General features: G+C 39.2%; 1 protein-coding gene across 4 annotated transcripts in view; it reads right to left on the bottom strand.

The window, feature by feature from the left end:
* ZFAT (zinc finger and AT-hook domain containing) overlaps positions 1 to 12419 on the bottom strand; it is a 122504-nt gene that overhangs the window by 44016 nt on the left and 66069 nt on the right. The window contains exon 16 of one of the 4 annotated variants that reach the window (XM_014257852.2): positions 6848 to 8050. The exons of 1 other annotated variant lie outside the window; for it this stretch is intronic. In XM_014257852.2, the coding sequence (XP_014113327.2) occupies positions 7811 to 8050 (240 nt within the window). In that variant the 3' untranslated portion in view covers positions 6848 to 7810. Of the gene's footprint in view, positions 1 to 6847; positions 8101 to 12419 lie in introns of those variants that run through there. 2 more of the 4 variants (XM_005516892.3, XM_014257858.2) reach the window with 2 other exon arrangements.

Raw genomic sequence — 12419 nt, 5'->3', positions numbered from 1 at the left:
ATTCCTCCCTATATACGGTCATGAATTAAGGGAGTTTTTTCAAGACTTTATTGTCCATTTCCATAGCTTCAACAGAAAGGTATTTCAGCTCACAAACGCATCTTCTTATTCTCTACTTTTTCTGAAACTTAATTCTTTACTGTCTCTGATAGTTTTATAAAGTCTCTTTACATGTTGATTACTCTCTTTTTCTCTCTCTGGATAAAAGCATTAATCTGCAAGTTTCATCTGGGAAATGAAAAGTTTAAAATCTTGCCCAGGCTTTGTAGATGGCTCTGTGACCTCTGCCGGTGCAGGAGCTGGAGCTGTCTTCGATAGAAGATTCCTCATAGCTGCTCTGGAAAGTGTAGTCACCGCTTTAGCTCGCTGCAGGTCCAGAGCTTTTTCTCCTTCTTTACTTGGCAGTCCCCGGTGAACTCCGTCACTGCAGCCGAGCCAGAGACCGGCCCGGCCCGGCCAGAGCTCAGGGCAAGCCCCGCAGGCCCCATCTCCCGGCCGGGAGCCGCGGCAGGCCCAGCCCAGCCCAGCCCCCGCCTGGGCCGCATGGGCTGGGCAGGGAACGGGAGGCCAGCCGAAGCTCTGTTACTTTTCACAGCCAGGAAACAAAGAGACCCAAAGTGCCCTGACTTTACATCTTAAGGTAGGGTTCACAAGTTGATCTCCCTTTTCAATGGTTAAAACGGCTGTCAATTCACAGTAATGACCAATAATTGGTCAGGAGAAAAGACTCCCATCAGTCACCAGCAACTTCAACTTCCTTAGCTCTCAAAACCACCTTAAAGGTAAAGTCACTCCATGACACCTACTGAGGCAAGTGGGAAAAGAATTTATTCTAAATGAATATATTCAAGTAATACAAAATTAAAACATAGAATCAGGATTAGCCATACCAGCGGAAGGAGTTCTATCCCATCACTGTTACGCTTTTTCCCAAAGCTATAAATCCCATATTGGCTGACATCAGTGAAGTCCCCAAAATATTCTTGACCAGCTGTCTCCTTGAGCTTGCCCAAGCCCTCTGTGAGCAGAAGGCTCAGATGAAACTCCCCAACGTCCTTCAAGGGAAATGTAAGGGATTAACTTTATGTTCCTTGGGGTTATCAGGGAACTCCTACATGACCTCTTGTTCTGGTTTGACCCTGCCTGGACACCAGGTGCTCCTCAAAGCTGTTCTGTCACTTCCCTTCCTAGCTGGGCAGGGGAGAGAAAATGTAAGAAAAGGATCACTGAGCTGAAACAAAAGCAGGGAGAGATCACTCACCACTTACTGTCACAGGGGAAATTAATTGAATTTATTCCTAGGGGTAATGAGAAGTGAAACAAAACACCTTTGCCCTCATGTCTCCCTCCTTGCTGGGCTCTACCTCTTCCCCCTCAGGGTGCAGGGGGATGTGGAACGTGGGCTGAGGTCAGTTCATCACACATTGTTTTGTCTCTGCTGCTGCTGCTTCCTTCTCCAACTCAGCCCCAGGGTCCCTCCCATGGGAAAGTCCTCCATGGACTTCTACAACCTGAGTCCCTGCCATGGGCAGCAGCTCTGCACGAACTGCTCCAGCCTGTTCTCCTCTCCCCACAGGGACACAGGACCTGCCAGGACCCCTTAGGCATGGGCCTCCCATGGGGTCACAGCCTCCTCTGGGCATCTCCCTGCTCTGGTGTGGGTCTCCCCCATGGGCTGCAGGTGCTCCTCCATGGACCTCCCTGGGCTGCAGGGGCACAGCTGCCTCACCGTGGGGCTGCACCAGGGGAATCTCAGCTCTGGCACCTGCAGCATCTCCTCCCCCTCCATCTTCACTGACCTTGGTGCCTGCAGAGGTTTCTCTTACACATTCTCACTCTTTCTGCCTGCAATTCCTTCTGCACAGTAACTTTTCTTTCCCCTTTTTAAATACATTATCCCAGAGGAGTTACGACCATCACTGCTGGGCTCAGCTTTGGCCAGTGGTGGGTCTGTCTTAGAGCTGGCTGGCACTGGCTCTGTCAGGTACAGGGAGAACTTTCTGGCAGCTTCTCACAGAAACCAAATTGTCACCTCCCTGCTACCAAAACCTTCCCAAGCAAACCCAACACACCCATTCTGCTGGCAAAGCTATTGAGTCAATGCTGGCAAATGGAGAGAGCAGCTCCTGAGGATCACACAGTCCTGATGAACGCTTCTAGATCCAAAAGCAGACATTTCTTTAGCACTTCAGTAAATAATTTTTGTAACTTCACATGTTCTGACCTCACAAAACAGCACAGTTATGCCATGAGAACTTGTAATTGTAATTTCACTACCAATTGTACTACAATTGGTAGTAGAAAGCTCTTGTGCTGTGGCACCACCCAGCAGTTCAAGTCAATACCCAGTGCATGGGAATCACCTGAACAGAAATGGAAAACATCTCTGAGTGAGCAGGACTACACTCTAAATAGACACTCTAATAGAAGGCTTCACGTGCAATTAATTTAAGGTTTGAAAATGCAACCTGAATAGCTAAACCCACACTCTAAATAGAATGTCACTATCTAGACAAACTGTGGCAAGTGAAAGGTGGCTGCTTCTGCTGGAGAAACTGATTGGCTTTTGACCAAGAGGTAAGAGGTATGCACAAAGCATAGAGATTTTCTGTTTTGGACCTTTGTTACCATATCTTGGATTCAAACTCTCTCACTCATTCAGTCACCATTAGATGAAAGGAATATTTGACTGATGCTATCTGAACATGTATTTGAACAAGCTATCCATCCCTAAGATTCTGTACTCTTAATACCCGAAGCCCATTCAGCTCCCAGAAAGTATTTTCACTCCTAATGGCAGTAGCAAAATAAATGCTATAAACGCTAATCAAAAAAGGGGAACCATTTCCAGAACAAAGTGTAAAAACATTGACTGGCTCTGTAATCCACTGTGATATTTTATTCCTTATTTCACTGCTTACCCATAAAGAATATTACCAATGTGGAGCTCCTGTGGTCTCATTCTCATATATCTTTATGCATTCCTGTAAAACACACTTGCAGTGTGTTTCATTTGGGTGCACAACACAAAATGATCCTTTATTTTCTAGAAGATAACCTTCCTTGAACTGAAGGAAAAACCATAGCAAGGCTTGCTCTATAAATTCTCATTGTTTGTTTTCATTCCAAGACAGTGAAGAATTTTTGATCTCTTTTTATTTACATAGACCGATAGTTATTTCTAGTTTTCAGGAAAATTTGCAACATTTCAAAAACCAGGAAGAGCTCTTTGCAACATATTGACTGTGATTTCTCCCTTTATTCCCCTTTAGCAAATAAGCCTGTAAAAATACTTTTATAGGGAATAAAAAGGTCGTTTATAGTGTTGTCAGAGACATTTATTTTGTTTTTCTACTTTACTGGCAGCCACTACTCACTTCAATCTTTGCACTGAACTTTTTATTAAGGATATGTGACATTAGAATAAGGAAATGTAAGTGATGATTTTACTCTTATTTAATATCCCATCAATGCCCATCCCATCAATTCCTTCAGAGTGAGCTCTGACAAGCATCCTTGTTAGGTGTGGTTCTGAATATAAAAAAGGTCTTTTGTCACTTTGCTCTCTTTTGCTGTCATTAAATGCCCACAAACCTGAGATGTCAGAGAAACCTTTGAGGTCAGCTGCCCTGTTCTTCCCACAGGGCTCATTATTAATATCTGGCTGTATTTTACTCAGTGCAAAAACAGAGCAACTCCAGATGAGCTTTAGGTACTGCCTTCTAAGCTAACAGATCTTCCCAACAGGATGTCAATTCTGTTATTTGTCCTAATCTTTCTTTTCCTTGATGATTTTATTCCATGGTTTTGTTTCAAACTGAGCTCTGCTCCTTCCCTCTAAATCCTAAAACATTGCTGATCAGGGTACACATGGGCACTTGACAGAATCCCAGAGTGGGTCAGGTTGGAAAAGACCACATTGGGTCACCTGGTCCAACCTCTCTGCTCCAGAAGGGTCATCCCAGAGCACATGGCATGGAATTGCAACCAGACAGTGTCCAGACCTGGTATCAATCACAAACACAGCATTTTTATCCATCTGTATTTATCAAGAGAGAAACACGACAGTTTCCTTTCTCTGCTTCACCCATTTTGAAGGTTGATGGGGTGGGGAACAATGGACTTGGACAGAATATTTTTTTAGGCACATGTGAGAGATCTGTAACTTGCACTGTCCTTTGAAACATGTGGCACTGTTTCTAATCACTTAAAGCACAATACAGGCAAGTTGAGAACAGGAATACATGAAAGATTGTCTTAATCAATTACCTGTTGGAACTATAGCAGGGATGGATATGATACTGCATATTTATATCCTAATAGCAAGTCTGATCCTCAGGATGAGCCAAAATACATCTCTGTGACTGAGTGAACATGAAAGTCTTTCCAGATTAAAGGTTGCCCTCATTTCAAGGAAGAAAAAAAGACAAATGGAATAGTGCTGCTATTGATGGAAATAATGTCTGCTATGATGGGAAAGCTGGAAATTCAAATTGAGAAGCTGTCAAGCCACGTGCAGCACCACTCAGTAACCTCACTGTCATTGTATCACAAAAGGGAACAGAACATCTGCAGTTCACTGCAGGATTAGCATTACCTAAACAAGCCACACTTTTGCTAATTATGCCATCTGCAAATGAGCTCATGTCACTCCCTGTTCAAACTTACAGATACAGCTCAAATGTACCTACAAATAGCAAAAATTGTAATCTGGTGTAAAGAAATCCAGCCATAAACCCAAATATAACCATCCATAAACTATGACTTTGTGCACACCATCTGTTTCACAAAGCTCTGCTCTGTGAGTGATGATAGCAGTCATTCTTATAAACAGATCAAAATAATTACAAAATAAAAATAAATCTCATTTTTTATACAATACTAGTAGCAGAATCCTCAATTGAATCTCATTGCTTTTACATAAATGCAATTACGTGTATGCAAGACAAGACAGGCTTGCAGTCTTTTAGGGCATAAAATGGGTTGATTATTCTACCTCCATAAAAGATTAGGAGGGACTTGGGAAAGAAGTTCTCTCTGAGAGGTCTGCCTCAAATATTCAGTATTCTTTTATCCCAAGAGTTAGATTTTCACAAGGGCCAGAAAAGTAAAACTTCCTCACTGGGTCAATTTTCACATTTCCACTGACACTTCACTGAATCTTCTGTGATCAGACTCCTCCACTGGCAGGCGTGAAGAGTTCAAGCCAAAAATCAAGTCCTGATCATGGAAGCTGAACACAACTCCAAAAGATTCCCTCATGTGCCAGATTTTCTGCCCACTTTGATCTTAAATCATTTGAACAACTGAATACCTTGCAGTATGATTTTTGCTGCTTTCCTCCTTTCTCTGCTAAGAGTGCTAACAGGACTGCTCATTCTTGAGATGCAAGAGGTTCTCTCGTGTGTTTTGGGTTTGGCTTGTTTTTTTTTTTTTGAATTTGTAAAGCACATATCCATGTTGTGAGCAAATTTACTGGAATGTGAAATCATTTTCCTTTATTAGTATTGAATGGTTGTAGTTTATATTCTATATAGCAGTGCTAAGATGCTGTGTGGACTAAGAAATTTATAGCTTTAGAAGAACTAAAGATATTAAAATGTTTTGAAAATCTAAATTGAATGAAAATCAATTTCATTCTTTAATCTTGTTGGAAAACATGCCATTAAAAACAACAATTTCTGCTGTTTAGGCCATGGTAGAGCTGGGAGAAAAAAAAGACCTGAATTGAAAAGTATTTTAAAAATAATAATAAAAAAAGGAAGCAGGAAATTTACATAAGTGTTTATGATTTAGTATAGGAAAATGTGGTATAACTCATCAATTATAACTCATCAAGCCATAAATTACATGGACTGTATGGCTGTGATATACTGGATTTAAAACAAACAAAACCCCAACACTCTTTGTCCAAATGCAGCCACACCACTTCCAGACAGAATTACTCAGTCTTTCAGAAAGAAAATTTTCAGAAACAATGTACTTCAGAATTCTTGAGTGATGCATAGAAAAATATTTTTCTGTCCCCTTTTCAGAGAGGCTTCACACTAAGTTCACCACTGTTACCACACCATTATGAGGCTCTTCCAAATGGTTTTGACAGCAATTGGGCTGTTTCAATAAACTCTAAGTTTTTGAGACTGCTTTCTTCTCTTCTACATAACAGAAAGCATTATTCTTGTAAATCAACATTGAATTTCAACCAGTAATAACAAAACCAGTTTCTTATGCAGATTAATCATAGTGATACATTTGATGCATCAGTTTCTATCACATTACAAATATTACTAAGCATTTCATGACTCACTCTAGTCAAGTTTACTGAACACACACAGAATCAACCCCGACACTTGTAGCCAAGTCAGTGACACAAAATGGCAACAAGGTCTCCACCCTACAAACTTAACATCCCTGGGGCTCCTGGCGCAGGTCAAGATGAAACCAGAGCAAACAAAGCTGCCACTGAAGCCAAGCAATTCTCAGTTCTTGTCCATTAACAAATTTAAACTTCCCATTGCCACAGCTAAGGGAGAAACTGCCACCACAGGTTTGCACTCTGACTTTGTCCAGCATCAGGAGAACTCAGCAGACTCAGAAGATGCTGACAACCAACCCACTACATTACATCCACTTAGTCAAAAGATTTTTTCCACTTTTTTATCCAGGACAACCATAAATAAGTTTTATCACATAGGAAGGTCTGCCTGTATTTCACAGTGGTACTTTCTTGATAAGAGACTACTAACTGGAGAAATAATTTGTCAGAGTCAATGCACACCAACATTTTTTAATTAGCTATGAAAGGGAAACCAACACTAAAGAAATTAAAACAATAAAAGGAAACATTACATTTCTTTATTTATTAATAATTTTTATAGGTCAAATTTGAAAATATTAAACCAGAAACAATTCAAGATTCATGAAGAAAAATCTGGAACTATATACATGCATAATTAAGAATATCTTGATTCTCATCAATATTTTACTTAAGCTTTTTGTACAAATTTTTTCACACAGTCATATTTACAAGCATGTCTATTTAAAACATATGAACATACATCTCTTTTAGCATTTAAAAAACTTCTGAATATATTTTTTTTCTTAAAAACAAAAGAATATTTCCTTGATTTGACAGTTTTGGTTTCACCTTATGATACAAGACAGGTATTTATTCAGAGGGATGGAAACAGCTACCATTATTCAAATAGCTAAATAACAGTCATCCTACTGATACCCAGAATTATCACATATGGCTTTAAATACCTCCCAGACTCAGAGGATCATCTCACAGGTAGAAACTACAGTTCATCTGTGGTGTGTTTCTAATTAAATCAAGCATTTGTTTGGGTTACAACTTGGCAGACACTTTCTAGCATGTACTCAGAGCTACGAGGCCATTTTAATTATAGAAAAAACAACTTTGCTTCCAGCAAAGTCAGGAATATAAGAAAGCATGTATAAAATGGGATGTATGGGCTTTTCCAGACACTCTAGCTATCTTTATAGATGGTTTTTATCATGGGATACCACAGTTTTGAACAGACAATACTCAAGTGAATTTACAGGAATCAAGTGAGAGATCTTCAAAGATGGGGAAGAATACTTTTTCCTTAAAAGCATATTTTAGAAACAAAAAGTCTGAGAAGGTTTTGCACATAATATGTCTAAGTCACTGATACAATCCAACCAGTCAGATCACTTCATAAATCAACTGAAAATCCATCAGCTTGCTTGCTTTTGGCTGGGACAAAAAAACCCCAAACCTCTGGCTTTGGCAAATCAAGAAATCACCTCCTTTGAGCGTTTTTCTCTAGAGCTCCTGCACTGATTCTTCCACAGTTTGCTCCTCCACAGGCTGCACAGCCTCCTGAACATAAACAATGAATTCTGAAGCCTCCCCACCCTGGGTGTAGACAGTGACTGTCTCAATGCCCTCCACCTCATCTGAGGACACCACCAGGTGATGCTGCTCCGACAGCTCCACCGAGGCTTGCTGCAATGTCTCCTGGATCATGAGCGTGTGGTTGGCTGACTGCTCCTCTTCTTTCACCTGAGGAGACATTGCACAGCTTACAGAAATTTCACCTCCCCAAGAAGTACCTGGTATTGTGATGATTAATGGAAATACAGCACACAAATTAGCAATCACACCGTTTTGAGACAAAATGTCAGTTTTGCAGAAAATGCGAGCACTTTTGATTAATGAGTGTGTTGCTAGGCAGAATACTGAAAGCACCAACACAGCATCTCAGTTCAGTGCAGAGAGCTGCAAAGTTTCAGGAACACTGGTCTTCAGAGACAGCTTTAATCTCTCAGCAGTCACTCATTCAAAACTGCTTTTATTTAAATAAATCTGAACTCAGTCAATACCTCTAGTAGCCCTGAGTTGAGAACCCATCCAAAACTATGTGAGAACACATCTACCGTACCCACCTTTCTTTTTGTCCCTAGTCAATGGCTGCTCACAGAAGTGAAAATTTCACTGTAAACCTTAAGGAATTTTATTAGCAAGATGTGAAACATAAATATCACTGAAATAGGTTCCTAAATCCTCCTGTTTGTGAGGCAGCAATGTTTACATTATTGAAAGGATAGTGATAGAAACAAGTGAAAATAAAAGATTTTTTTACTGAACATTTAGCTTCTTGTCAAAATTTTAAAAAGCAACACAATCTGGTGTTGAATTCTAAACTCATATAGGTGCCTGTCAATTACTGAAATACAGTACATACTAGAATGCAAAACCAAATCCTGATCCTCTACCAGACCCATATAAAATTCCTATGCAAAGTACTCCAGACAGGTATAAATAAATCAGAAAACTCTAAGTCATGTGGAAGAAACGTATTCTCTCAAATGTTAGTGATAAAATAATCTACTTTCAAGGAGAGAATGGAACAGCAATTTTTCAGTATGCAAGACATATGCAAAAGCATTTGTCAGGGGAAGGCATCCCTACCCATGGCAGTAAGGTTGGAATGAGGTATCTTTGAGGTCCTTTCCAATCCAAACCATTCTAGGAATCTGTGGTTCCGTTTCCTGGAGCACAGTGTGCTCTTGCAGCACTGAACTCTTAACTGATCTTAAAAAGAAGAGGTCAGAGATAGCAGATTGTACAAAGTGTGGCATCTAAGTTAGAAAGGGCTATTTTTTTTTAGTTAGAAGCTTGCTCAGTAGCACAATCAAATTCAAGTAAATATAATTAAAATCATTAAGGCTGTTTAAGAGGGAGTGGGAACAGAAGGGAAGAACCACAGTGAAGATTCCAAGGATCTGTTTGGTACCTTAGAGACCAGCAAGGAGAAAAATAAGCCCTATATGTTTGTTCTCCTGATGCTCTTTTTTCATTTAATTTTTTTTTCCCTAAGCAACTATTCTCTTTGTTATACAGTGACTTTGCTTCCGACTTTTCTATTCCGTGTTTAAAATTAAAAAATATTTCAGAGATTCACAAGCCCCTTAGGACTTCACAGCACTCTAAAATTTCAGTCAATTAATAAGGCTATAGAAAGCTTTTTCTTGAACAATAACAAGTATGTCCAGGTGTTAAATTATTCAGAGGGTCCCAAGTCAGTATGGCTGTAATATACTAATGAAATATATATGGATTTTATCTGGTGAAAGATTTAACATCTAAAGGGAATTTGGCCACTGTCACTGACCTCAATGCAATGGCACAGTCGTACCCATCAATGCCCACTCTGGCTTTGCTGCACAGCATTCAGTTTATAGGGATAAAAAATACAGGAATGGAATAAAGTCCTTTTCATATTTTGATCCTTTTATCAAATGTATCTGAATGTTTTATTTGAAATATAGTTTAAACAGCTCCTGCTGAAGTTCAAGCTCAACACCCTACAGAAGTAAATGATGCTGGATCTTTTTCTTGACACAGTAAAATTTGTAACCAGTCTCAGAAAGAACAACTTGTGTTGTCTCAAAATGAAGGTATCATAGAAGCAAGGAGTCACAGACTCGTAGAATGGTTTGGATTGACAGGGAACTTGGAGATGATCCAAGCCCTCTGCCATGGGCAGGGACACCTCCCACTAGGCTATCCAGCCTGGCCCTGAACACTCCCAGGGATGGAACATCCACAACTTCTCTGGGCAATCTGTTCCCATGCCTCACTACCCTCTGAGCAAAGGTTTTCTTCCTAACATCTAATCTAAGTCTTTCTTCTCTGAGTTTATATACAATCCCCCTTGTCCTTTCCCTATCTGTAAAAAATCACTGTCTCTCTTTTTATAAGCCTCTTCCACCAACATACCCCTCACTAATGGAAGCTTGAGCCTCTCTTTGAAAAGCAAGGAGCTAAATCATGAAAAAACCCCACAGCAAAACTTGTAAACTTGTGTCTCTTGTTGCTCCTAATGCACCCTTCTTAAATTTTTTAATTATTAAAGAAACCCTAAATCCTACTGAAAGCAACAGAACTTTAGTGAATTCATACACCAAACTCCCTTTTCGTAACTGCCCTCTCTTTCCTGAGGGTACTCGCTCCACTGTCAGCTCTGTGGAAGTTAAGGACATACAAAAGATCTACTAATGAATATTGCAACAGGCCATGAAAAGTCTAATCACCATTGAATTCAGACTGGAAGCTGCAGTTAAAAATGTTAGATAATTAGAATCTCACAGCTTGTTATGAATCAGCTCACAATTACAGCCCTTGATGCTAGAGATGCTCACAGAAATACAGAAATAGGGTTGTCTAAAACGTGGCCCTATAATTATGCAATATAGACTAATCCCTCTTGTTTTAGTGCACTACACATAACCCTCTGACAACATACCTCAGGCCAGAAAAATTACACTACATTTGCTAAGAGCTGCAAGAATGCACAACACAGTATGAGATGGATCTCACTGTTGTCACTCTAAAACAAAACCCATAAATAATTTTAAATATAGCTTTGTGCATGTACATAAATAATGAAGAGGGGAAAAGAAATAAAACATAGTTGACACAAAAATGAAATGAAAGCAGAATCTCATTCAATTCAATAGCAGCAATCTAATACTTATTCAGTTTTATATCCTTTTGAAATGAAAATGGCCAATAAAGGAAGTTAATTTAAACTCCATACCTGACTTTATCGATGTGGGTTTATTACCCTTGTCATGCAGGGTAAAGAAAACTAATTCCTTTATTTCTGGTGTTTCTAGCTTCCAGTATCTTTTTTTTGACAGCTATCTGTAATCCTTTTATTTTGACAAATCACCACATTATTTGGGATATTTACATTTCAAATCAGTTCAGTGTTTACATGCTTCTTCTTGGTTCCTATTAGATTGCTCCACAGGGAATAATCTCAAAATGTTAATTTACATCCCTCAAATTGATGAAACAGTGGGACAGCTGCCATCTGAATGAACGAAGTCACCACACTCAATTCTCTTTATTGGCTTCTGAAATCTTTTGAAGAGCAGCATCCAAGACCTCTTTTCTGTTTGAGAGTCAGCTGAAAAGCATCTGTCTGCTTATCCTTCATTAAAGAATGACAGCAAGTAGCTGAAGCCACACACAGCTGGCACATTAAGTCAGTACCTGCATAAATATTCGTTATTAACTAAATCTGTCTCTTGCAAAAGCCAATGGGACTTTCACCACCATGTTTTCATAGGCTCAACATCTCTAAATTCCAAATGTTCTTAATTTACATATCTGAGAACCATCCAAGACATTGAAGTACTCATTACAAATGGGTCTCTCTTAGAGGAATCTCGTCCTTTCAAAACAAGAAAGTATTTTTAAATTTAAAATTAATGAATTCAAGCTGTTAAGAAAAATATACTTCTTCTCTTTCCTGAAAAGAAGTAAAAAAAATAAAAATAAAAATATTTGCAGTAAGACGATAAAGTCTTTTCCTTACTCTAGAGCTCATTTCTTGAAATACTGTAATATCTTCAATTTTATTTGAAGTCAGCAGGAGTTGCAGGTCCATTGTGCTTGAAACAGTTTTATTGGGCCTGTCCCCAAATCCCCAGCAGAATCTTTCCCTTGATTTCAGATTGAATGCTGCTTTTCAGTTTACCATGAAGCAGAAAAGTTAATCACAGAGATCTTTCAGATTTTAAAAACCTTAAACTAGGCTGCAGATGCTCCTATTTATATCATAAAACATCAGTAAGAAAATATACAAAATATCTGCAGAAAGGATTAAAATGAAAGCATTTTAGATCACAGAGAACACCTGGATATGTGATGTGTCAGCTTACATTGGTGCCTACAAGTTTTGTTCAGTATCATTTGAATAATTTCAACTCTTTCTCTGTTCTCGTTTGCATACAGTTATATTGTGTGAAAAAGACACACAGAAAACACCCTAATTTGATCATCTGAATCTCTATAATGAGCTACAAAACAAAGACAATCTGGTACACAATGGTTTTGGAATAGTAAGAGGGTTGATTAT

The sequence above is a fragment of the Pseudopodoces humilis genome, chromosome 1, assembly GCF_049639895.1.
Source record: "Pseudopodoces humilis isolate 2021_Gansu_Grassland_sample_001 chromosome 1, ASM4963989v1, whole genome shotgun sequence".
Classification (NCBI taxonomy): domain Eukaryota; kingdom Metazoa; phylum Chordata; class Aves; order Passeriformes; family Paridae; genus Pseudopodoces; species Pseudopodoces humilis.
Note: the sequence above shows the minus strand (reverse complement) of the source record. Positions and strands in the feature narration are given on the sequence as shown.